The sequence below is a fragment of the Malaclemys terrapin genome, chromosome 7, assembly GCF_027887155.1.
Source record: "Malaclemys terrapin pileata isolate rMalTer1 chromosome 7, rMalTer1.hap1, whole genome shotgun sequence".
NCBI lineage: Eukaryota > Metazoa > Chordata > Testudines > Emydidae > Malaclemys > Malaclemys terrapin.
This window is the reverse complement of record NC_071511.1, coordinates 18,534,941-18,558,920: the sequence shown is the minus strand read 5'-3', so window position 1 is coordinate 18,558,920 and position 23,980 is coordinate 18,534,941. Positions and strand designations below refer to the sequence as shown.

General features: G+C 43.5%; 1 protein-coding gene across 1 annotated transcript in view; it reads right to left on the bottom strand.

Moving 5' to 3' along the window:
* LOC128840001 (cullin-associated NEDD8-dissociated protein 1-like) overlaps positions 1-23,852 on the bottom strand; it is a 32,813-nt gene extending 8,961 nt beyond the window's left edge. The window contains exons 1-10 of the mRNA XM_054033419.1: positions 23,622-23,852; positions 19,840-19,983; positions 13,492-13,646; positions 11,861-11,984; positions 10,957-11,213; positions 10,006-10,111; positions 9,055-9,206; positions 6,771-7,063; positions 3,234-3,375; positions 348-1,850 (exon numbers count right to left, since the gene is read on the bottom strand). Coding sequence (XP_053889394.1) covers positions 348-1,850; positions 3,234-3,375; positions 6,771-7,063; positions 9,055-9,206; positions 10,006-10,111; positions 10,957-11,213; positions 11,861-11,984; positions 13,492-13,646; positions 19,840-19,983; positions 23,622-23,689 — 2,944 coding nt within the window. The 5' untranslated portion in view covers positions 23,690-23,852. The remainder of the gene's footprint in view (positions 1-347; positions 1,851-3,233; positions 3,376-6,770; positions 7,064-9,054; positions 9,207-10,005; positions 10,112-10,956; positions 11,214-11,860; positions 11,985-13,491; positions 13,647-19,839; positions 19,984-23,621) is intronic.
* Positions 23,853-23,980: the final 128 nt, after the last annotated feature.

Below are 23,980 nucleotides of genomic sequence, written 5' to 3'. Positions count from 1 at the left end.
ATTAGAAAACATGCTGCTCAGGGGAAATGTAATAAAGGAATAGAGAATGCCATACTGGATCAGATCACATGTCCAAATCTTGCCTCCAACACAATCTCTTGTCACGCAGCCCCCTATTCTTGTAACATCCTTGTTAATACCATGCACCACACAACTCTACACTCCTTCAAAGACACTTCTTTTGATTAATCTTTCGCTGATCTTCTCTCCAGCCTGGCTTTGCTCCCTCCAACTACAGCTGTACTACATTAAGATACTAAAAGATAGGACTCTACAAGATGTTTACACAGCGAACAAAAACATTTCCCTAGGCCTTTTACCATTCTTATCCTCGTCCTTCCCATTACCTGATGACAGCTGCTTTTTCAGCCTGGGCAGCAGCTGGGATGGATTCACTAGGGCCAGTTTCCCCAAGCATTCGGCAACCACATTTCGTGTCCCCTCCTCTGTGCACTCGCAATGGTTGAAAAGCAGAGCCCAAATATCTTCCACATAAGGTTTGAGGCCATCTGCTGGGGAGGAGCTGATGACTTCTTTTAGAGAATGGAGTAGCAAGTATTGTCTCTTGGGCTGGCTTCCAATTTCTTTCAGCATAAAGGGAAGATATTCCTTAAGATTTCCAGCACTGATGTTCCCCAGAGCATAGGAAGCTGCTGATTTCACCTCTTCGCTGGGAGAAGCAAATGCTTCCAGTATTACTGTTTTGAGCTCCTTCTGAGCACTTAGGTTCATGGTGCGACCCATCTCTGCCAGCGAAAGGAAGGCTAGCATTTTAACAGCAGCACTGGACTTGGGGTTCTTCACATCTTGAATAAACTGGCTCGCGACCCTGGTGGCTTCTTTTGGACATGCTGATGAAAGGGCTGCCACACACTTTGCAACAGAATAATAGGCTTGTTTATGTAAAGTCACAGACGCCCCACCAGGACTTGCATATATGGGGCTTGTTAGCTGTTTCATCAGCTCTGCATAACCCATGTTGGCTGTCTTCGTTATAACCAAAGCTTGAAAGAAGTCTATGATGGCATTCAGTGCTCCTCCTTGTAGCAAAGGGGAGTGGACAAGCTGAAAGAGTTCAGAAAGAACTGAACCACTTATCTTGGATAAGGCAGATGGATAAACCTTAGCTAAGGTAGTAAGGAACACGATAGCCACCTGAGAAACATGCAAATCATTCTCACTAATTAAAGCAGGAAGCTCTGTCAGCACAGACTCAACCATGGCAGGCTTGAGGCTATCGCTGTAGTTCTTAATTAATATGTCCAGAGCTGTCAGAGTACTCAGTTTCAAGGCACGTTGATTCTTTCTCAAGAAGGAAGCTAGAATGGGGAATCCTTCCCCTAGTATAGGTCTTAAGTCTATCTTCAGTGGAGAACTAGCAATTAAGGTTAATGCTTTGACTGTTGTTAGTCTGGTTATTTCATTTTTGAGCCTTTCTAGAAAAATCTTCAAGGTTGGCGGGAGATCACCACTTAAATGGTCTCCAAGATTGCAGACGATCTGTCCCATGCAAGAGATAGCCCGTTCTTTCACCTCCTGATCAATATCAGCAGCTTTCAGTCTCTTTAGAGTACCAGAAAAAAGGTCTTTCACATAGGGCTTGGCATCAAATGCACAAGATTTGTCCAAGGGCCGAATAACTTTCACAAGCTGCTGAGTGACCAGCAAAGCTTCGGACGTGATCTTATAAAAGGGGTCTCCAATACAGGTCACAACTGGAGGTAGCAGTGCCTTAATATGGGGATGAAATACTTCTGGCTGGTGGTTGCAGAGAAGAACATGGAGGAAAGACAGTGTATCAATCCTCATGTTGGAGGAGCTGGATTTATCAGCCAAGGAGAAAATAATACCTGTTCAGGCGAGATATTAACATATATTATCTTATTTCTTCAAATGATTTCACGAAGACTAAAAAACAAATTCTAAAATAGTTGGATACAAATCCAAACAGTTTCCTTTGCTCCACCCCATTGAAACCATATCTACACTAGGAGTGCTTCACCAATACAGGAATCCCAATATACTATATTGACAAAGCACTACTATTGTGGACACAGTTATACCAACAAAGCTTTGCTTTGTACCAGTATAGTAAAGCCACCCCCGACACGAAAAACAATCTATACAGGTAGAAGCATAAGTATGTCAGTAAGGGATTATACCTCATCACACCCCTGACCAACAGAGCTCTGCTGGCAAAAGCTCCTAATGTAGACATAATTTGATACACATGCATTCTCTCAGTAGCTGTTTATGCTTTCAGCTAAGTGGCAAGTCAGAATATAGCCAGTCCACATGGCTGCACTGGAGAACTACAAAAGTATTTTACAAGCACTTTAAATAATTCCTCCCCAGATCACCCTACAAATACTGACAGGTGGTTTTATAGCTATCCAGTTAGTGTGGTACACAGGGTTATAACTAGAAGTAATAAGATTAAATTAAGAAAAGGGAAAATCTAGCTGAACATCAGGAACTCCTACCAGTGAGACATGTCGAGCTGTGGAAATCTCAAAGAAAGGAGTGGAAACTCAACTGCTTGGGCTTTGCAAAATTAGACTGGCCAAAAATGTTAGACAAAATGTACTTTAGAGAATAATCCTGCATTGGCAGAGAGATAGACTGGATGCACTAATGGGTCTTTTCCATATCTAACTTCTATGATTTAGTCTGAAAATTGTTTTTCAGATGAGCCATCAGTAAAGTATTTCCAAGAGTCCCATTTACCACCCCCAACGCAATTTATTGTTCATATTTTCTGTTGTCTTGTGTAAACATACAGGAATTGAAGGTCATGGGATGATCAGGGCCAGGGGGTATTGAAAAGGCAGTTTCCCTAAACATTTACAGTAAGGACAAGCCCAAGGTCTTGGTAGGACCTCAATGTTAGGAGTATTTCAACATTCTTCGATGTGCACCCTTCACTAATTTACAGGGAGGGAAAGTTGGGTGAAAAACTTGTGGGCCTGCAAATAAAACCCTCCCCCAATAAACATTTTTAAAATGTTCCATGAGATTAAAAGAGAAAGAAAATGTCACTGCTATGGCCCCAATCCTGAGCTCAAAGTCAATTGACTTCAGTGGCAGCAGGAGGAGACCTTGTACTTTTTTAGTGTTTATAAACATCCAGACATTTTTTAAAAGGCAGGAAAGAGAAACACACGTCATTTAGAAACCTTATAGCACGGAGACAACCGCTCCCTACCATCTCCCAGCCAACAAACCAGTTTTACCAGGCATTAACGCAGAGATGTGATCTGCCAGGCAGCCAGGAAGAACATTGGCCAGTTCCGTAAGGAGACTGAAGCACCCTTGCCTCGATTTGATGCTTTTCTCTTTGAGCTGCTTGTGCAAGGCCTTGATTATGTTTGGAACCTGCAGTTTTAGAAAGCAAGACGAAAAGGAAAAAAAAAAAAAGCCTCATAGGTAACCAAGGCCTTTTCGATACAGAGCTATGCTAGCACAGCAGTTTACCCTGCTTAGCTACACACATTAATAATTCAGTGTGAGAAGAGAGAGCGATCAAAAATGAATACGTTCAATGGTTTATTAAAGGGAGACTCTGGACAGTAAATTAGGGACTGAGTGAGAGAGAGAGAGAGGGAGTGTGGAATGAAGGGGTGGCAATTTAAACTCTTCTATTCATATATTTTAAGTTTTTTCTTTTGAATTCTATGAAAATATTTTAAGGCAAAGCTTCTCCTCTAGTTGCCACAACCTCAAAACACAGCAGCATTGCTTAGATGCTTGGATGCGTCTCTAACGAGGAGACGGAAGTGAAACTGACTAGTCAAGTTTCAACTATCTGAGTTGAACAAAGGTGAAGAGTAGGCTAGAAGTTAAATATTAATCCTGAAAGAAATTTAAGGACCTGATCCTGCAATTAGATCTGAACAAGTGGACCTCTGCAGAGCTCCAGCAAAGCCCATCCACACAGAACCAATTACAGGACGAGGTATAAATTATTAGCCACACGGATATTTTCTTTTTTAAATATTGAATTTATTTACATCAGTTACTTTAAATGGGCAGAAAACTACATTTTGGAAAGGATATAAATCCTTCTGCTTCAGGGTAAAAGACAACCGCTAACTGATGTGGGCTAGCAAGATGTTTTCTCATGAGCACCTTATTCCATAATAACTGACTACAGTATTTCTTTCATCTTCCTCTGAAGCACCTGGGACTGGCCACTATCGGAGACAAGATACTGGCTAGATGGAGCCCTGGTCTGGTCTGGTCATTCCTACATTGCTAAAGTATGTTGACAGTACCCCGTTAGCGTATTTCAGAATTTACAAAATTGGTAAAAAAAAAAGCCATGGCTTCTAACTTTTATTTAGTTCAATTAACTGTGAAGTGTGTACCCTGCAGAGTTACAAGAACACAAGCATACAAAGATATTATGAAACACTAGCTAATGGCTCCTGTAATGATCAGAGCCTGATACAGCATTAATGCTCTGCCACACCTATACATTGCATCTGAAATTTATCTGACTTCTGATGGCCTAAATCTGATATGTTTGTGCAGTAATTTATTCAACGGGTTCCTGAACATTGACACGTCTGCTTAACTGGAGCAATTGCTACAAAAGCCGATGGATTTTACACAATGACCGAGGTGGTACCCTAGTGTCTGCAAACCCCTTCGCAGCCGGTTGCAAGTATGCCTGACACAGATTATCCCACTCAGTGGCCCTGGGTTCACTTCAGAACACTCTTTTGGTTTATTGTTGCTGCTACAGGAGTCAAAACAATTATAAACATGCCGCCATGCTACAGCTCTGGCTAATTTTAAAAGTACACATTTCAAGAGTTAACAACATTCTTCCAGCACATTTTCCTCCTGTAAGCTACCAACAGTCATGGTGATCACTAAGGGAGGGCCACACTATGATTAGCTTAGTGTTAACCATCCTGCTGAAACACAGTCGAAATGGCTGTTGGTACAATAGTTCTTAGCATGGCTTCCCTGTCCGGCATGGATTGATATTTTTCTGAGAATCATAGGGTGGGAGTGGGGAAGGTAGGTCAATTAGATAGCTTTCCTAGCACGGATCACATGAGGGAAAGGTCCCTGTCTACAATGGTCAAGGAAACTGTCACTGAGCATGCTAGCATTTAAACATTGTGGTCCTATCTACGCTATGGAATTAACCAGGTTTAACAACTGTTAAAAAGCTGACATCATGGGGTTCAAAGGTGCTATAATTCTGGGTTGGGTGGCCAGAGCCAAACTGTAGAACCATGCAGACAGTTAAAAATGGTTTCAGCACATTGAGTTTTTTGTTTGGTCTAAAAATCTGGTTACACCGGGATTTGCCCCTTCCTCCAAGACCTCATCTACTCCAGTTTTTTTTACTGGGAAACTACTCTTGATGAGGCTTTGGCATTTTGATCACAATGTTTTCTAGACCTGCTCTGAATCATTGCACCAGCTCCACTTGCACTCCCATTCTTACTGTCACCTGGGGAGCTGCACTAGAGGGAGATTTCTCAAAAATAGTTAATGTAGACACAGCCCTGTTGTAAAATGGATCTTTCATCCACGCTTAAGTACAATTCCAGATAACTCAATTGTTTTAAAAAGTCTCACCCTGTTGGCACTGGCCAGACAGTGTCTTAAACTAGTTTAGCTGGAACAGTGCTTGAACCGAATTCAACACCCAGTGTAGCCCAGCTACTAGCATGATTTCAACTGTATCCTACAGTAGATGCTACAGACAGAACTGGGATACATTAGGTATAACCAGGATGTGACATGTACATGGTTACAGCTTGTGTGCGTGATTTGACACATTAAACACAGATGTATTTTTCCTGGCGCAACCCGATGAGCCTGTCCCCTCCTACCATCCTGCACAATATGAGCCCATTCTGGGTAAACCTGGGCAGATATCCCATTCTGGCTCTGTTTTTGGCACAATGAACAGAGGATTGTCAATATTTTCACATGGCATAATGCACTTTGGGATGTTCTCCCACACAGTGACGTGAGAGATAAGAGGACTGGCTAACCCTGTTATGCAGACACACAGTTAGGCCATTCCATCTACACAACAAGACCACCATACCAGAACTCAGTTACAGCTTGAAAATTGTGTTACAGTTCTGCCTGTGGTAGAGTACCTCCACATGGCTGGAAAACACATTAACCGTTCCGTGTGTAGACACAGACTATGTGACATCAACAATTTTACAACCTTACTGAAAATCTGGAGTGGACACAGGACCTGAAAACAACAGATCTTCTGAAATGTGGCTATAAATCCAAGACTCAAACAAGCAGGGGCGGAAAAGCTTTCCATCTTCCTTATACTACTCTTACTAAGAGACAAGATCCTTCTGATAGCAGGGCCGCCCAGAGGATTCAGGGGGCCTAGGGTCTTCGGCGGCGGGGGGCCCCTGCTGCCGAATTGCCACCGAAGACCCAGCGCTTTGGCGGCGGGTCCCGGGGTGGAAGGACCCTCCGCCGCCGAATTGCCGCCCAAGACCCAGAGTGGAAGAAGCTCCGGGGGCCTGGGTCCCACGAGAGTTTTCCGGAGGCCCCGGAGTGAGTGAAGGACCCCGCTCCAGGGGCCCTGAATAACTCTCATGGGGGACCCTGCGGGGCCCAGGGCAAATTGCCCCACTTGCCCCCCTCTCTGGGCGGCCCTGTCTGATAGCCATGTTCCCTGGCAGAGCTATTGCACACATTTGTTGAGGACACGTCTTCCAGTTCTTTTCACTCCTGTTCAACTTAATCTGGCCTACCACTTTCTCACTCACCTGGTTCTGAAGCATGGTGAGGGGTATCTCTTCCTTGCCTCCTGCATCTGAAGCATGTAGCCAGCTCTGTATAGGCTGCGTTTGCTTCAGCAAAGAGATATAAGCACAGAAGATGTCGGCTTTGACATTCTCCTCTCTTTCCTTGAATCTGCCAATCAAAACCGGGGATAGAGTCTTGTAGAAATCCTGAAGGAGGTCATGGCGGGTACCGACAATGGCTTCCAGGCACTTAGCCGCAGACCTGCGAACTTTCCAGCTAATGTCATCGTCATCACTGTACTCATCGTCACTCTCTGGAAACAGTGAGTGGGGAAAAAACACACCACATTACAAGAGAAACACAAGTAGAGAATCACCACATGCCCCCGACTTTCCCTCTCGCATGTCATTTCTCCTCCTATTGAATTCAAAAGTGAACACAAGATAAACAGATGCCAATAATTAACATGTTTCTGGGAAAAATCAGATTTGGGTTATTCTGGAAAATTTCCACAGTCAGTCATCAGAACCCAGTGCATTATAGTGGCTTGTATGTGTCACCGCTGCCCTGTGGTGAATAAAATGTCTGACTGATTCACTATGTATTGGATACCATGGACCTCTAGTGCCTGAAGGTCTCACTAATGTTAACTACAGCTACTGGAGAGTCCACTTTAGCTCACGTTGTAAGGGCTTGTGTTTTGAAGGGGGGATAAGGTCCCGAGTTCCATTTATTTTAAGGCCAGAAGTGACCATTAGGCCAATCCATTATGATGCATAATACAGGTCACAGAACTTCGCAATTTCTGCATTTTACCCCATGACTTGTGGCTGAGCAGGAGAATCTCTTTTAGAAAGGCATCTGAATTGAAAAGGTATCACATCCCTTCGGATGCTGTTCCAATGGTTAACTCCCCTCACCGTTAAACATTTGTGCCTTACTTTCCATTTGAATTATTCTAGCTCCTACTCTGAGTCATGACACCCTGTGCAGCGACAGAACTGGCACATTGTCGAACTCATTCAATACCTGAAATGTATTACGTGCACAACTGATGCGACCTGGGCCTAGAGCGTAAAACTTGTTCTCTCCATACGCCCACCTCAATCTATCCCTCACCCCACTCCTTTAAAAAGAAGCTACTGAAAAAGACCTGGATCAGAGGCGGTGTCAGTTGTAACTAAGGTCAGCCCGAAGGTAGCAAGGCCTTTTTCATTTTTTGGATTATATTTAGTTTCACTATTTTACACTGCTCTGTTTGGGTCTGAGTTTGGTATGCCGTGCCTCAGCAGGATGTATTCAAAATCTGTATATTGGCTACTAGGAGCTCCCCTCTTCATACATGACAGAGCTGCTAGCACTAAACAATCCCTGCAGGCAGGAATACAGACACGCAGCTGCATTAAAGTCACCAGTTCCATCAGATATATAAAAAACCATCAGGGGAGGGTCCAAGAGCCCCAGGAAATGTCTACAAAGCAACTGGGAGGATGCTTCCCAGCTCAGGTAGACAGATGTGCACTATTCTGCTTGAGTTAGCACCGAAAAATTGCAGTGTGGCTGCGGCAATGTAAGTGGTGGCTGAGGCTGGCCACCCGAATACAATCCCACCTGACCTCCTGGGCATGTACTCAGGCGGCCAGTCTGAGCTGCTGCCTATGCCACCACTGTCACACTGCTATTTGCAGCACACAAGCAGAGGTAGCACTGTCTGTCGATCCACGCTGGGAAGTACCCTCCCAGCTGCTGTGTAGACACAGAGTTGATGCCTGCTGCTTGTAGTATGCATATAAAATAGCCTCACTCAAATGCAGGAAACGGAAGTCTGAGCATCATTTAGCAGACTACAGCCAGCACTGGCATTCTGGGGGGATTGTTTTGAATTTGGGCAATCACAGCGGCAGAGCAGCAGCTAATCGAGATACACCAGTGCTAGGGCTGGTGAACTGTGGGCATGCTGTGCCAGGAACCTGGATACACTGACAACAGCAGAGGCAGCATCTCTTCAGTCTTGCTCTCTGCCAGGCTAGTTTATGGTGTCAGTTCTAGCAAATGCCATCCTTCCATGAAAAGAGATGCCTGTGACACGTGGATCAGGAAAGACACAACAGTAAAGTCCCAGGTTTGGAAATCATTATAATTACAGCACTGACAGAACTAAGCAGCTGTGCACTAGTTTGGGTCAATGCAGACATCGTGAGGAAGAAGTAATGCCATATAATGTGAGTGGGGAGGGGAGAACTGGACCCCTTGGATACTATGTCAACAGTTCTGCTAAGCATAGTCATCCTCACAAGCAGGTACCTTGCTCTTCATCCTCCCCATTTTCAGTTTCCATCATTTCCTCTTCTTCCTCCTCCTCCTCATTGTCATAGTTGTAATTTGGGTCATAAGTTATGTACTTCAGGCACAATCCCATCACACTAGGGATGTGAGGGCCAATTTCCTTTGGACACCTAGCAAGACAAAAACAAAGCCTAAGATTGATATAAAAATTACTTATTTCCAGTTAATCAGCATAATTCATCCCACAAGATCCCAAAGTGTTTCACACAACTATACACACATATTACTGAAATGCATTCAATGGTAAAATTTCCCTTTCACCATAGTGCATGAAGCAGGGTCATGTACCCATGTGAGACTCCAAGAAGTGAGCTTCAGACTCTCACTCTCCACTACCTGAGATTCTCCCTTTAAAACAAAAAAATATATGCCCCCCACAAGTTCAGTCCCCCCTCCCCCTCTTAGGCACCTCTCTAACACTTCTCCTCAAGGCCAACCATCTCATCAGAATTAGTGTATGAAGACTGCTTCACAGCAGTCCCTTCTCAAGAGCACCATTCCCATCTCCCACCCCTTCTACAGACATCAAAAGTCTGAGCCAACTCCTTCCCAGTCACCTGAAGGACTCAAATGTCCTCCAAGAACCTGCAGTAAGTGAAGTTCAATCAGAGTGGGTATTAAACAGCCACTTACGATACCCATATCATTTACAAATATCATTTGTCAAGAACCTATTCTCTCACATATTTGGTAAAATACCTCGTACATTCAAGGTGCTAGATGAATAGCCCAACTTTGTAGGGATGGATTTTGTCCTGGACTGATATTGTATCTTTCTCTCCCACAATAATGCATTTAGGAAAATATTCCACTCAGCTTAGTTTGTCCTCAGACCACTTTGCACATGCACTTCCCAGAGAAGGGCAATAAAACAGAAATAAAGCACAGATTACTCTTGAGGGCACACACCTTCTCACAAAAGACTCGAAGGCCTGAAAGCAATATTCCCTCAGCTCATCATCCTCCACGTTACAGTACCGAACAACTAATGGGATGATCTTCTCCAGATATTCTCCTGAAAGAGACAAAGTAAACAGCAAAGAAAATTGCTCCCCCCTTGAGCTGACTGATAAAGTGAGAGCCTAGTTACCAGCCAGTCAGTTCCAGTGCCTGGCAGAGCATTCTGTACCTGGATCTCACTGGTTATGCATCGTGAACAGCCTGCCAAACAATTTCAACAGAAGAACCACCCTGTTTTCATACAAAGGTGTTATGGAGAGACAGAGATGATCTAATGGTCTGAGGAACTCTGGGGGTGTAATCCCAGATCAGATAGTGTCTCTGGCAAGTCACTCGAATACTCTGTGCCTCCATTTCGTCACGTGTAAAATGAGGTTAATAATGCTGAGCTTCCAAAAAGGGGCGCTGTGAGGATTAATTAATTAGTGTTTTGGAAATACTGCAAGACCTTGAAATGAAAGACCCTATAGAAGCACAGCCAAGCACTGAGATCCAGTGTGCCTTCCCCTTAGGTCTGGGTGGAGATCTGAGAACCAGAAGCGGGAACCCTGCAAAGAATTGCAGAGTGCTAACTACTAGCATACCAGAGGGTGGGGGAAGGGATAGCTCAGTGGTTTGAGCATTGGCCTGCTAAACCCAGGGTTGTGAGATCAGTCTTTGAGGGGGCCACTTAGGGATCTGGGGCAAAATCAGTACTTGGTCCTGCTAGTGAAGGCAGGGGGCTGGACTCAATGATCCTTTGGGATCCCTTCCAGTTCTAGGAGATAGGATATCTCCATATATTATTATTATTATTATTAAAACCAAATAAGTATCTTTCTTTTTATAACTAAAAAGGAGCAGCTTTAAAACATGTGTGCGTATGTCTTTGTAGATATCATTCCAAGCTACTGGGCCTACCTGTGCGGTGCCCAGCCTGCCTGCTGATACCCGCAATACACTGAATGTACGTTCTTGTGGTAGAAGTAGACTCATTCCTCTTCAGTTCAGCTAGCAGGTGCTCCATGAGTTCTGAGAAGATATTCCCATTGCAAGTCAAAACCAGATAGCCTAGAGCAATGATGGCTCTCTTACGCACAGCCAATCTGGGGCTTGTGAGCTGAGGAAGGAGGCAGTTCAGGATAGAGGAATGAAAAGTGTAAAGCATCCCCCCTAACCTGCAATGACAGAGGCAACACACAAAAGGAATTAGATCTTCAGCATGAAGGCTCTCTTAGCTGGTATAACTGAAATGCAAAAAAAGAAAGCTACATAAATGAGGACAAGCACATTTCTAGCAAAAACAGTGTGTTCTAGATTAAATCTAAAGTTGCTCTGGCTAAGACAGGGAGTGACCATTTTCCCCCTGTCCCTGAAACAAGAGTTTGATTTTGACAACATACCTTTGCATGGCCCTGTTATTTTGGTGATAAAATTCTGACTGCAGCTGACAAGTTTATCCACTGTGCTGTCATTCTGAGTTATGTTTGCGTTATGTAATAAAAGAAACTGCTAGCCAAAAAAAGTGTGTGAGACCAGGTCATACGTGCCAAAATATATTTTTCCTTCTTTCTGCCCGTCCCTTCCTACCTCCCCAGAAGTTCCTTATGATCCTGCAATGCTACCAGTATCCTTCCAAGTGTAGAAAGAGACATACACACATTCTCTTAGCTCAGCTAGGTAATCAGACCTGCCCAGACACTTCCCAACTGGCACCAATCCCAATCCTTTAATGTTTTAGTCCTCAAAGTAGCACAAAAATCACAAACAAACACACTGTGCAGCCCCCGCCATACACAGCTGCTTGGAGGAAATCCTTTCATACCTGCTCAACATATCTGACAGGATGTCAAGAGCCTCTAACTGCACAGATACATCCTCTTGTTTCCCAATGGCTCCAGTTAGCTGGGCCGTGATTTTTTTGCACACATTGGCTGTCATGGTGGAACCTAAGAACAGAGATGACCTTTGGTCAACTTTTTGTTTTCAAAACCACTTTGTCCTCTCTGATATTCAGAGGTTATAATGCACAGCAGCATACATGTGGACTCGTCCACAGCAGGTGACTAAGTTACTATGGGCCATAATGGTCTCTCCCAGTCAAAAATCACCAAAGGAAAGCAAAGGGAGTGGAATTGTCAACTAATGCTACCCTTGTGGGGAAGGGAGGAAAGAGACTGGGATGTTGGAGAAGGCTGCTTCTCCCTGGTGATGCCTGGGCTCCTCCATTTCCTAGTAACATGGCTGCCTGAAAAGCAATGTTCCCATTGGTTCCTCTGCCCAGGCAATACCATGACCTCCCTGAGGTGGGTGCAGGCCCAGAACAGAAGTAAATGCTGCTAGGAACATCATTAACTTCTGCATCGAGAGGAACGTGCTGCAGGCAGACCTGGTCCACTTTTTCCAATCCCAATCACCTCCCCACCCCAATCCAACACCCGAGCACCAATGTCCACATGGAGTGGGGTCAGAAGTGAAAGAAGCAAGCAATGAAGTCTCCCCTCCTCCTTCTTCTGTCCCCACATATGGAGTACTAGGCCCAACCCTTGGGAAGAAGGCTCAGGTGATCTATTCCCAGTTACTACAATAGGACTATTTCAGTTCATGTGACATACACCAATGAAAGGTCTCTAAAACGATGGCTCTCAAGTATTTAAAATTTAGCAGAGTTTGTAAACAGAGCTTGAAAGCTATCTGCATGAAAAATAATTCCATTGAATACAACTGCCAGCTCCAAGTCAAAGATAGTAATGCTGCCTTGGCTCCTGCTATGCGGGGGGTGGAGGTGGGGAGAGGGGAGTTGTCAGATGCATGAAAGATGGCATCAAAGCACAGAAACTGCTGAAGAGACAGCAGAAATCTCTGTGCACTTAAGAGATATATTATTGAAGAACTACTATTGTGTTTACTGGAAACCCAGCTCAATATGTTGTTTTGCTGTAGAAACCGGGCAAAAGAGGCAGCCTGGAGAGGCTGTCAATAGTAAAAAGACACAGGCAGTGAAACAGACTATACATGGAGGCAGTGAATGTATCAGTGCTGCTAAGATCCAGAAGACATTAGATTCACCATTTGTGGGAACCAGACAGTGAGCAGCCCTGCTAGACTTTAGTCTAGTCTCTCTCAGTGATGGCCCCAAGCAACATTTGAATCCAGGGTTTATGATTTCGGACTATTATGCAGATAGGGGTCATTTGCAAACGTTAGAAGATGAAGGTTCAGATTTCAAGCACCCCCATTTTGCGGGTGATAAGATCTAGGGTTTTGTTTCAAGTTCTATCTTTAATCATCAATTTTATTACCATCTTCAACTCTTTATTCATTACATTGTAATTCCGTAGCCCTGGGCCCACCATTACTAACAGCACTGGGCAGGGGGAGAGGGAATCCCATAAAACTTCAGGTTCTGAACTCTGCTTCCTAAAGGCTGTAGTAGATTTTAGGGAGGAATTTTACCTGTAGATGCTGGAGGCAGCTCTGAGATGACTGTTTTCAGACCAATGCTGGAGATATCCCGAAGTTGTTCCTTGTCTGATAACATGTTTGTACACAGAGAGTCCACAATAGTTTCTACCTGATATTCTTTCACTTTGCTGACCAAAGGGCCCAAACTACAGAAGGAAAAAAGAAGACAGACCAAATGTGAAGAAAGCCATTCTCTAGAAACTACACTTCATGTCAAAAGGAAGGATGATCTGGTTGGTGTTGGATTTCAGATGTAGTCCTTCAGATTTCTTTAAGATAAAGGGGGCACCAGATCTAATGTTGCAAACACTGCCATCATTACTGAAACATGTTTAAAATCCAAAACTGATGTCAGATGGTCTGTCAGAAATCTATACTCTTCATACTTTGTATTCCTAGCTAGTTAGCACATCAGATAGCATCTGATCCAAAACCCACTGAAGTCAATGGAATCATAGAAGATTAGGATTGGAAGAGACCTCAGGAGGTCATCCAGTCCAACCCCCTGCTCAAAGCAGTACCACCACCAACTAAATCACTAGAGACTCATTGAAGTCATTATCAGATCCACAGTGGAGAACATCAGTTAGTCTATTGGAAATATGGAGGGGGAGGCCAAGTTATTTATAGCAAATAAGATTATCTTAATTGAATGTGCAGTTTAATAGCTAATAGACTGAATTATGACAAGGCAGCCATGTTAGTTCTTTTAACACCAAAGTCTATAGTCATGTTTTAAAAGGTGCCAAAACTGACCAGTCTAAAAATAACATTAACATTTCCACGTGTAATTTACCTCCTGTTGCCCACTGCTATGCGGGCTGAGAACTCTGCCTCTGTACAGTGTAAGAGCAAGAATTGATTAACCAAATCCAGTATTGAATTTCCTCTCTTATGTCGGTAACAACATGAGATTTTCTGTAATGAATCCACTATTCCAAATTACATGTGCAAGAACTGTCAGTAGGGTGTTTACAAGCAGTTAGTTGCAAATATTTGATATTCAAAGTTTGAGCTGTGTTAGTTAGACAAGTAACATGGTAACGTCTCAGTTCTCTAATCAGATGAATGTAACTCTTCAAATCAGGTTTCAAGTTTCTGAATTCAAAATTCATTCATCTTCCATTAATATTTTACACAATGTCATGGCAATTAGTTGTTTCCACAAACATTCCACTAACAAATTTGGTTGCTAGAACATTCAGGAAATACAAACACAAAGGAATGCAAACACAGACAAAGAAAATTCAATTTTTTATTGAAATGAACATTCACAGAAAATATGTTTAGCCCAACTCTAATAGTAATAATACATTGTACTTCTATAGCTTAAGTGATTTGCTCAAGCTCACACAAATCAGCAACAGCATCAATAACAGAAACCCTCAATCCTGTGCCTTAATTGCATTCTTCCACTTTCCACAGGTCTCACTGAGAAAGTAACTCACAGAGCATCTTGCTTACAGAGAAACACTGTGAGCCAGATTCTGCAGGCTTTATTTAGGGAATGACTTCAATCGGAGTTTGGCCTGAATACTGGCTAAACTATCAGGTTCTCCAATTATTTTCTAATATTTCCTGTGGGCTGGCCCTGCCACATCACATAGTATGGGGACTTAATCCATAACATGCCCCTTTGTGTAACCTGTTTATCAATTAAGAAATCTGTGGTATATGAAAGATGATGTCATACTGTTTTCTGTGTATGCATCTTTAAATGTGAAGGAGTCTCCCAGTCCGATGCAGGAACAGCAGCTGCCATTTTGAATTCCATTTTAGATGCAGAATGTTAGAGGGAGTCATCGTGCTTGTGACGAACTGGGACTGTTCTTAATGTGGTCTTTGAATGTTGAGTGGGGAGTGTTGGCCTGGGAAGGCAGGGGAGTGTGGCTAGGATGGTCTGCACTGGGGGATGGGAAACTGGCCTTGAGGGAGGATACCTGAGCATGTAACATGAGAACCCAGGAAGGGGTTAGAGTTCAGGTGACACATTTGCCCGGGAAACTGAACAAAGGCTGGGGGAGGAGATGCTGGAGAGAGGTTCAGGAGTTGGCTGGTAATGGAGGGAGCCCAGACCGGGCTCTGCACCCTCCAATGGGCCTGTGATGCCCCTGGGTCCCCAAGATGGACCTAACTGAGGGGGTCCTGTTGTCTGTGCCTGCAAGACCTGTCTTGGACTGTGTTCCTGTCGTCTGAATAAACCTTCTGCTTTACTGGCTGGCTGAGAGTCATGGTGAATCGCAGGAAGCCGGGGGTGCAGGGCCTTGGGTCCCCCCACACTGCGTGATGGTGCTCACCATCTTCCATGTAGAGACTAGACTTGGTCTCTTTCCTCTATTATAAAGTAAGGCATCCAATCTGAATAATACGTATCTTGTGCTTTCCATATGGAAAACTTATCAGAATTTAGCAGCTGGCCGGGGAAGGGAGCCGTCTTGCTCAACAGGGTTGTAAAGAAACGCTGACAAGCTGTTATTCCAAGGTAAAAATACATAGATGACCAGCCCCCAAAGATTTAACACTCAGCAATAGTATTCTCTCAATTGGCTACAAACATAACTACGTGCACGTGGTGAGTGAAAGAAGATTACTTTGCCACAATTTTTGCTATTGTCGATAATACCTGTAAGACAAACTCAGTTTTCAAGAATGCGAATGCTTCATATAAACTGGGACTGGAATTTTAGGCTTAGTATCCTGCACTGTATTATGGTAAAACCATATGACTGCTGTTTCCTTGGGACTCTTCTCAAAGCCAGTTGTGTATCTAGCTCATGAAGAAAGAGTGCCAATTGTTCCGGAGAGTCCAAAACCCTGTGCAGCACCATGTGGCCTCCATCAACATATCCCAATCTTACTAAAGTTTATTCAGATACACAATTGGAGCCAGATCTGGTTCCCACTGAAGCAACAGCAACATTCCTTTTGATTTCAAAGGCAACGGAATGGGACCCTTAGATTAAGAATTCATCATGTAACAATTTGACTATTAAGAATTTTTATATTAGAAAGTGTCACTGTTATGTATTTTGTTACAATATTTATGACTGTCCATAGCTGATAAAATCCCCTGAAAGCCTAAAAACAAAAAGTATCTTTACCTACAGTGTTTTATCCTTGTCTATTTGGCAAACCTTGTATTTTTCCTTGTTGTGATGCTAATTGTGCAAAATCTGTATGAATCTACATTTATTTCCTTTTTGGTGTATCAGAACCATGACAGAATGGGGCATAGACCTGCTGACAGAATATAGCATTTATTAAAGTTAACACGTGAGCTCATGTGCAACCTGTTTTTTGGTAGGAACTTTTTTCTTTTAATTCCGTGATCAAGGCAAAAATAGATATTTAGAATCCAAATGATTCTTCTGAAGTGCAAAAGTTTGAAAAGTAATATAAGCATTAAGCACTAACGTAAGCGCTTTTTGTCCATGAATCTCAAAGTACCTGTTATCCCTATTTTACATATAGCGAAACCAAAACACAGAAATTAAGTGATTTGCCTGGATCAAACAAAAAGTTATGGACGACCCAGGAATAGACGAGAGGTCTCCTGAATCCCAGTCCTGTGCCCTATATAGACCACACAGATCAGATATTGGGCCTAACCAGACTGTCAGCATCCTAAGGAACCTCTTGTTAAAGATACTGACCATGTGATCATAGAATCCTAGAATCGTAGGACTGGAAGGGACTTTGAGCGATCTTCTAGTCCAATCCCCTGTACTCAGGGCAGGACTAAGTATTATCTAGATCAGTGGCTCTCAACCTTTCCAGACTACTGTACCCCTCTCAGGAGTCTGATTTGTCTTGTGTACCCCAAGTTTCACCTCACTTAAAAACTTGGGCTTCAGCTTCAGCCCCAGGTGGCGGTCTCAGGCTTTGGCTTTCTGCCCTGGGCACCAGCGAGTCTAACACTGGTGACCCCATTAAAATGAACTTGCCCACAAGTTTCAGAGAACTGCTGATATAGTATATAGAAAAGTATAAACAAGTCATGGTCTGTATGAAATTTTAGTTTGAACTGACTTTGCTAGTGATTTTTATGTAGCCTAGGCAAATATCTAGATGAGCTGATGTACTCCATGGAAGACCTCTGCGTACCCCCAGGGGTACATGTACCCCTGGTTGAGAATCAGGGATCTAGACCATCCCTGACAGGTGTTTGTCTAACCTGCTCTTTAAAATCTCCAATAATGGAGATTCCACAACCTTCTTAAGCAATTTATTCCATGGCTTAACTACCCTGACAGGAAGTTTTTCCTAATGTCCAACCTCAACTGCCCTTGCTGCAATTTAAGCCCATTGCTTCTTGTCTTATTCTCAGAGATTAATAAGAACGATTTTTCTCCCTCCTCCAGGTAAGCAACCTTTTATGTACTTGAAAACCGTTATGTTCCCCATCAGTCTTTTCTTCCCCAGACTAAACAAACCCAATTTTTTCAATTGTCCTTTATAGGTCATGTTTTCTACACCTTTAATCATTTTTGTTGCTCTTCTCTAGACTTTCTCCAATTTGTCTACATCTTTCCTGAAATGTGTCACCCAGAACTGGACACAATACTCCAGGTGAGGCCTAATCAGTGCAGAGTAGAGTGCAATAATTACTTCTTCTGTCTTTGTTTACAACACTCCTGCTCATTATTGGTTCTCAAACATTTGTATTGGTGACCCCTTTCACATAGCAAGCCTCTGAGTGTGACCCCCCTTATAAATTAAAAACACTTTTAAATATATTTAACACCATTATAAATGTTGGAGGCAAAGTGGAGTTTTGGGTGGAGGCTGACAACGCGTGACCCCCCCATGTAATAACCTGACGACCCCCTGAGGGGTCCCAACCCCCAGTTTGAGAAGCCCTGTGCTAATACATCCCAGAATGTTTTCTTTTTTTGCAACAGTGTTACACTGTTGACTCATATTTAGCTTGTGATCCACTGTGACCCCCCAGACCCTTTTCTGCAGTACTCCTTCCTAGGAAGTCATTTAATCCTATCCTCCAAAGCACTTGCAACCCCTCCAAGCTTGGTATCATTCACAAACTTTTTTTTGATCTGAAGAAATAAAATTTTACGGATGCAAGTTTAGATATGGCAAAATCTACAATAGAAGCCTTTCAATAGTTTCATCTACTGTTCCTACAAAACTATTATATATTCATCCCTACAATTCACCCCTTTCCACACATCTCTCACCATAACTAGAGACTGTCTTTGCCTTGTATCAGACAGAAAGTATTCATAAGGAAGATTCAAGGAAGTCAGGGCCGGATTAACCTTTTGTGGGCCTGGCATCAAACATATTTGTGGGCCCCCATGGAGGCAATGGAGCATGGCGCAGGGAGGTCAGTCCCCAGACTGAGGGGCCAGCCAGGGGCATTGTAGGGGCGGCCCCGCTCCGCTTCGCCCAGCCCAGCGGGAGGGCACTATTTACAAACTGGCAGTTGCCAGACCCACAGTGGCCCTGTGATGCCAGCATGCCCCTTCCCCTCGGGGAGTGGGCCCATGCCATGCCACAGAGCTCCCTGCCCAACACCCGCCCGCCCCCCCCACGATTCCCTATGACCAGGGTCCCCCCAGACCCACTATGCCCAGTGCCCCCCCAGACCTTTCCCAGAAATGCACAGCGCCCTGCACAACACCACCCCTGCCCACAGCCCCACCACAACTGCCCAGCACCCCCCACAGAACCTTCACTCCCTATTGCCCCAACACACACACTCCCGGCTGCACTCACTGGCCCTGCTGGGAGGTGACTGTGTCTGGTGGGCTGAGCCAGCAGCGCAGCCAGGGCTGGTCCAGGGGACGGGAATTGCTCTGTCCCTTCAGGAGTGGTGTGATCAGCCAGGCCAAGGCCTGCCCCGGCGGGGCTCCCTCAAGACGCACTTGCCTGGAGCGGCCCAGACAAGCCCCCCACATCCTCCAGGCTGAGCCTGGCCAGGCTTCTGCACCAGTCCCAGGCGGCTCAGCTCTGGGGAGACAGGTAGGGCCCCACAGGCCTGGAGCCAGAGGTGCACTGGGGTCCTGCCAGGAGCAGAGAGGATCAGGGGGGTGGGGACAGCGGGCGTAGAGGAGTCCTCAGCCAGCCAGCAGGCAGGCCGAGAGGAGCAAGTGGTGCACCGGGGGACAAGCGGGGTCTTGGGACGCAGTGCAAGTGGAATAGGCCATGGCCCCTTCTGAGCATGGGCCCGGCTCCATGGAGCCACTGGCGCCATTGTAAACCTGGCACTGTGGAAGCTATAAGACACTGTATACCTAGGGCTCTATTCTAAAGAATTTTCTGGATTATTTGAGTTTCATGGCTGATAACGTGTATGTTACCCCATACAGAGGATCTTACCACTTGACAGCCAAGTTCTGCACCTCCCCGTTTTTGTCCTCAAGCAATTTTAAAAGCATTTTCACAACTTTCTTCTCACTGTCTTCATCCAGCTTTATGGAATCCTTCTGCAGTTCCATCATCAGGTCATTGGTGGCCATAAATCTGAAACAAGGAACATCAACAATAGGTTGACTGGTATGTAAACACAGATACATTTCACAGAGATCAGTATGGAGAATAAAATTTAGTATTCACATGGCACGAATAGGGAAAGCACTTGAACACTAACTAATTAATCCTCACAACCCTCCTGTGAGTTAGTTGAGAAAGTAGTCCCTCCCTTCCCCACCCCGGTTTGGACAAGTAGGGGAACTCAGGCAGAAGAAATTGGTGGCAAAGAATTCAACTAGTTCAGAACTAAGTGAGCCAAGACACAGGAGAATTTTAAGTTATTCTCTCCCCTCAAATCTACTCTGAAACATGACTATAAAAAATGGTATTGTGGCATTTCACATGTACTTTGTCTCAATGATTTCAGATTGAATGTTCTCGGGTTACTAGAACAAAATGTGTTTTCTAATTGCCAGTCCTGCAAAAATCAGCTTGGGGTCTGAAAATCCAGATAGGTTCTTTCTAGCTTACACTTCATTACAAGTAATAAAACTTCTGACAGACAGATTCTGCCTTCAGTTACTCTGAGGCACAATTATAAAACTGAGGGCAGAACGTGGTCCAACAACTATACCTTTGCTAACAATTCTGTTGATAATGCACGAGACAAAAATAAAATCTAGCTCACTCTCTTGCAAAGTTGACGGGTAAAAACTTATTTTATTCACTCAAACAAGCAGTTAGTATGCGGATTACACAGAGAGAAAATCTGTTGAGAAAGAAAGTGCCACTTTTACATAATCACTCCTCAGACTAGAAGTGCACTTTAAAGTTATCTAGGCTAGTGTTTCTCAACCTTTTTGATACCAGGGACCAGCTCACTGCCTTCCTAAACTGTGTCAGGGAGATCTCAGGGACTGGCGCCGCATGGATCGGTCATTGAGAAATACTGATCTAGGCTATATTTAAACTTCTATTGTTCTGTCTAATCATTCCGTTTGTTTATATCCTTCTGGAGTTTCTTGTATTCTTCAAAAATCTGAATGGTTGTATCATCAGCAAATTTAACCTTCTCTCTTGTTTACTTCCTCCTTAGAGGCCTTTCCTATACTGAAAAAATGTGTGTTTTTCTGAACCAGTGTAGCCCCACCAATGCTACTAATATTGAAATTGAAGATGAGAGAATTAGAGGAATTACTGATCTACAATTTAAATAATATTTGACTTTATTTTTGATTAAGCAAGGACTATTTAGCTCCATTTTAAATTGGAAGTCTGCACAAAGCTGGAAAACACATGTAAACATCCTTACTAAGAGCTAATGAAGCTACTCTATCATCAGCTTCATTAGGGGAAAAAAAATCTATTTTGTCATAAAAAAAAAAAGACATCTCTTCTAGAAGTTATACTGCTGTAAACAAAAACAGCAATATACTGTTTTATAGGTACTCTTTTATAAAGTACCTCAAACCTTCCTATCTGGCATAAACATTACCCATCCTGGCTGGGGGCAGAGGTACAGTTTGCAGAATTCCAATAGAGTAAAAAATTTGCTGATTCACTATGAAAGATTTTAAACACGCCTATTACGTTTTATTTATAGAACACCTTTAATACCACTGACTCCAAAGTCTAACAAGGTTTATTTGCTTTTCCAGAAACATATATACCCAAAAGAATAAAAGCAGTAGAGCATCTTGGTCCATTTAAAGAAGTATTTTGGCAGAAACAAAATATTTCCTCAACATGCCAATATAGTTTAAAAATAAAGGATTTGAGCACAGCAAATACCTGTAATGCTGTATCCATATCCTTGGGTACATGTGCTAAACTTTACTGAAATTTCATAAAACACTTTTCAAAGGCAAAATGCTGCACATAAAACATGACAAAAACATGACTAATAAAATTGAAGTACTCCTTAAAGAGGTATTTCAAAATCCAACTGCATGCACGGATGGTAAGATGATACATACATAGGACAATTAATTTAAAGAACCTCTAATTAAAATAAAATCATTAAAAAAATCTGAATAAGCTACTAGTAATATTTTAGGATCAAATTCTATTTTAAGATCGGTTCTCTGATACTCTAGAACAAATCCCACTGATGCCAACAGAAGTCACTTAGGGCATAGTTTTGGCCCTGAGATTATTAAAATAGAAGTTGTTTTAATTCGCTTATCTCATTATTAAACTATTTGTTCTGTTTAGGCATTTCTCTCCTTTTGGACAATTAAAAGAGAAAATTGCATGTTTCCTTCTAGTCAGTTTCACTTAGGGTTCTCTAGCACAATGCTGCAATGTTTAAGTTGCAGATGCATATTTAAAAAAATATTAATTTCTGTTTTTTCTTTGAACATAAAAATATCTATATTTTGGGCAGGGGATTCAGGGGGCCTGGGTCAAAGCAATTTCAGGGGTCCCTTCCATAAAAAAAAGTTGCAATACTATAGAATACTATATTCTCATGGTGGCCCCTGTGGGGCCCGGGGCAAATTGCCCCACTTGCCCCCCCCTCTGGGCGGCCCTGATTTTGGGACCCTAACTACCTGATAATAGTGACCCTTAGTTCCTCTTTAACAGGTTAGGATATCTTAGCCTTTTACTTAATCATTTATTCAGGCCAATAGAAACTACATGTGTTACTCCGTATCAACTTTCCCGGCTTATGACTGATGCTTCACCTACACCAGGGGTCGGCAATCTTTCAGAAGTGGTGTGCCGAGTCTTCATTTATTCACTCTAATTTAAGGTTTCGCATGCCAGTAATACATTTTAACGTTTTTAGAAGGTCTCTTTCTATAAGTATTTAATATATAACTAAACTATTGTTGTATGTAAAGTAAATAAGGTTTTTAAAATGTTTAAGAAGCTTCATTTAAAATTAAATTAAAATGCAGAGCCCCCCAGACCAGTGTCCAGGACCCAGGCAGAGTGAGTGCCACTGAAAATCAGCTCGTGTGCCACCTTCGGCACGCATGCCATAGGTTGTCTACCCCTGACCTACACTGAACTCCAAGTGGGTTTCTTCACCCCCCTCCAAACACATACAAATAAACCAGCGATGAAGGACCACCACCATCCAACTTCTTTTAAAAGAAGTCCTCATATGCCTTTTTATTTTTCTTGAACAGCACAGAAAACACAGCAGATATTTTCCCAGATAATAGCAGCTGATTAAGATTTTTCTCCCCTAGCTGCTGTCCAGTGCCTCTCAGGCCTCATTTCGGGCGGGGGGGGGGGAGGGGTAGGAGGGGAGAGGAGAGGAGAGAGTACTATAAAAATAAGAGCAAAATCTCTAACCACTTGTAAGATAAACTAAAAAAAAAAATTAGCTTGCTTCCCCACCACCACCCATGGAGCCCTTACTTTGGGCATTCATGTGTTTACTAATCAATCCCGGAACATGCAGCAGATTCCTGACCCTTTGGGGGGCAGGGGGTTGCGCTGATTGCAGCTGACCCTTAAGGAATTTTGCAATTGGCATCTCCTCTTTTTTAGGGTTTTGTACCAGCTGCAATTAATAAAACAACCCCTCTCTGCTCTAGGAGGGTTGAGCTAGTTGCAGTCAACAAGATCTCTCCCTTGTATGGGTTTGCATATATACACCTTTCTACCCCTAACTAGTGTGTTGCGATTAACAAGATCTCCCCCAAACTAATCTCAAGCAGCAGCTGGGATCCTACCTAAAATCTTTGTCAGTGGATGTCATCTTCTCCAGGAGGTTAGAGATGTGATAGGACACGTTAGTCATCTTGCCCTGCAGCTCCTGGAAGGTGCTCCCCTTACTATAGCCCGGATTTTTTAGGGGGTGTTGAAGTTTCGTGCTGCTTGCTGGAGATCTGCATGGAGAATATGGCGACAGAAGGGACACAGTGAGGCTGGGGGGGGAGGGAAGGGTTTCCTCTCTACCCCCCCTTAGAAGTCGCTGGAAAAGCTGAGCCCCTGCACTGTAATCATTGGATATAAATAGCCCGGAGCCCAAGAGACTGAGCTAAGGGCGCCACCTGCTGACAGTTATTTGTAGCCTCTCAAGTTACAGCAG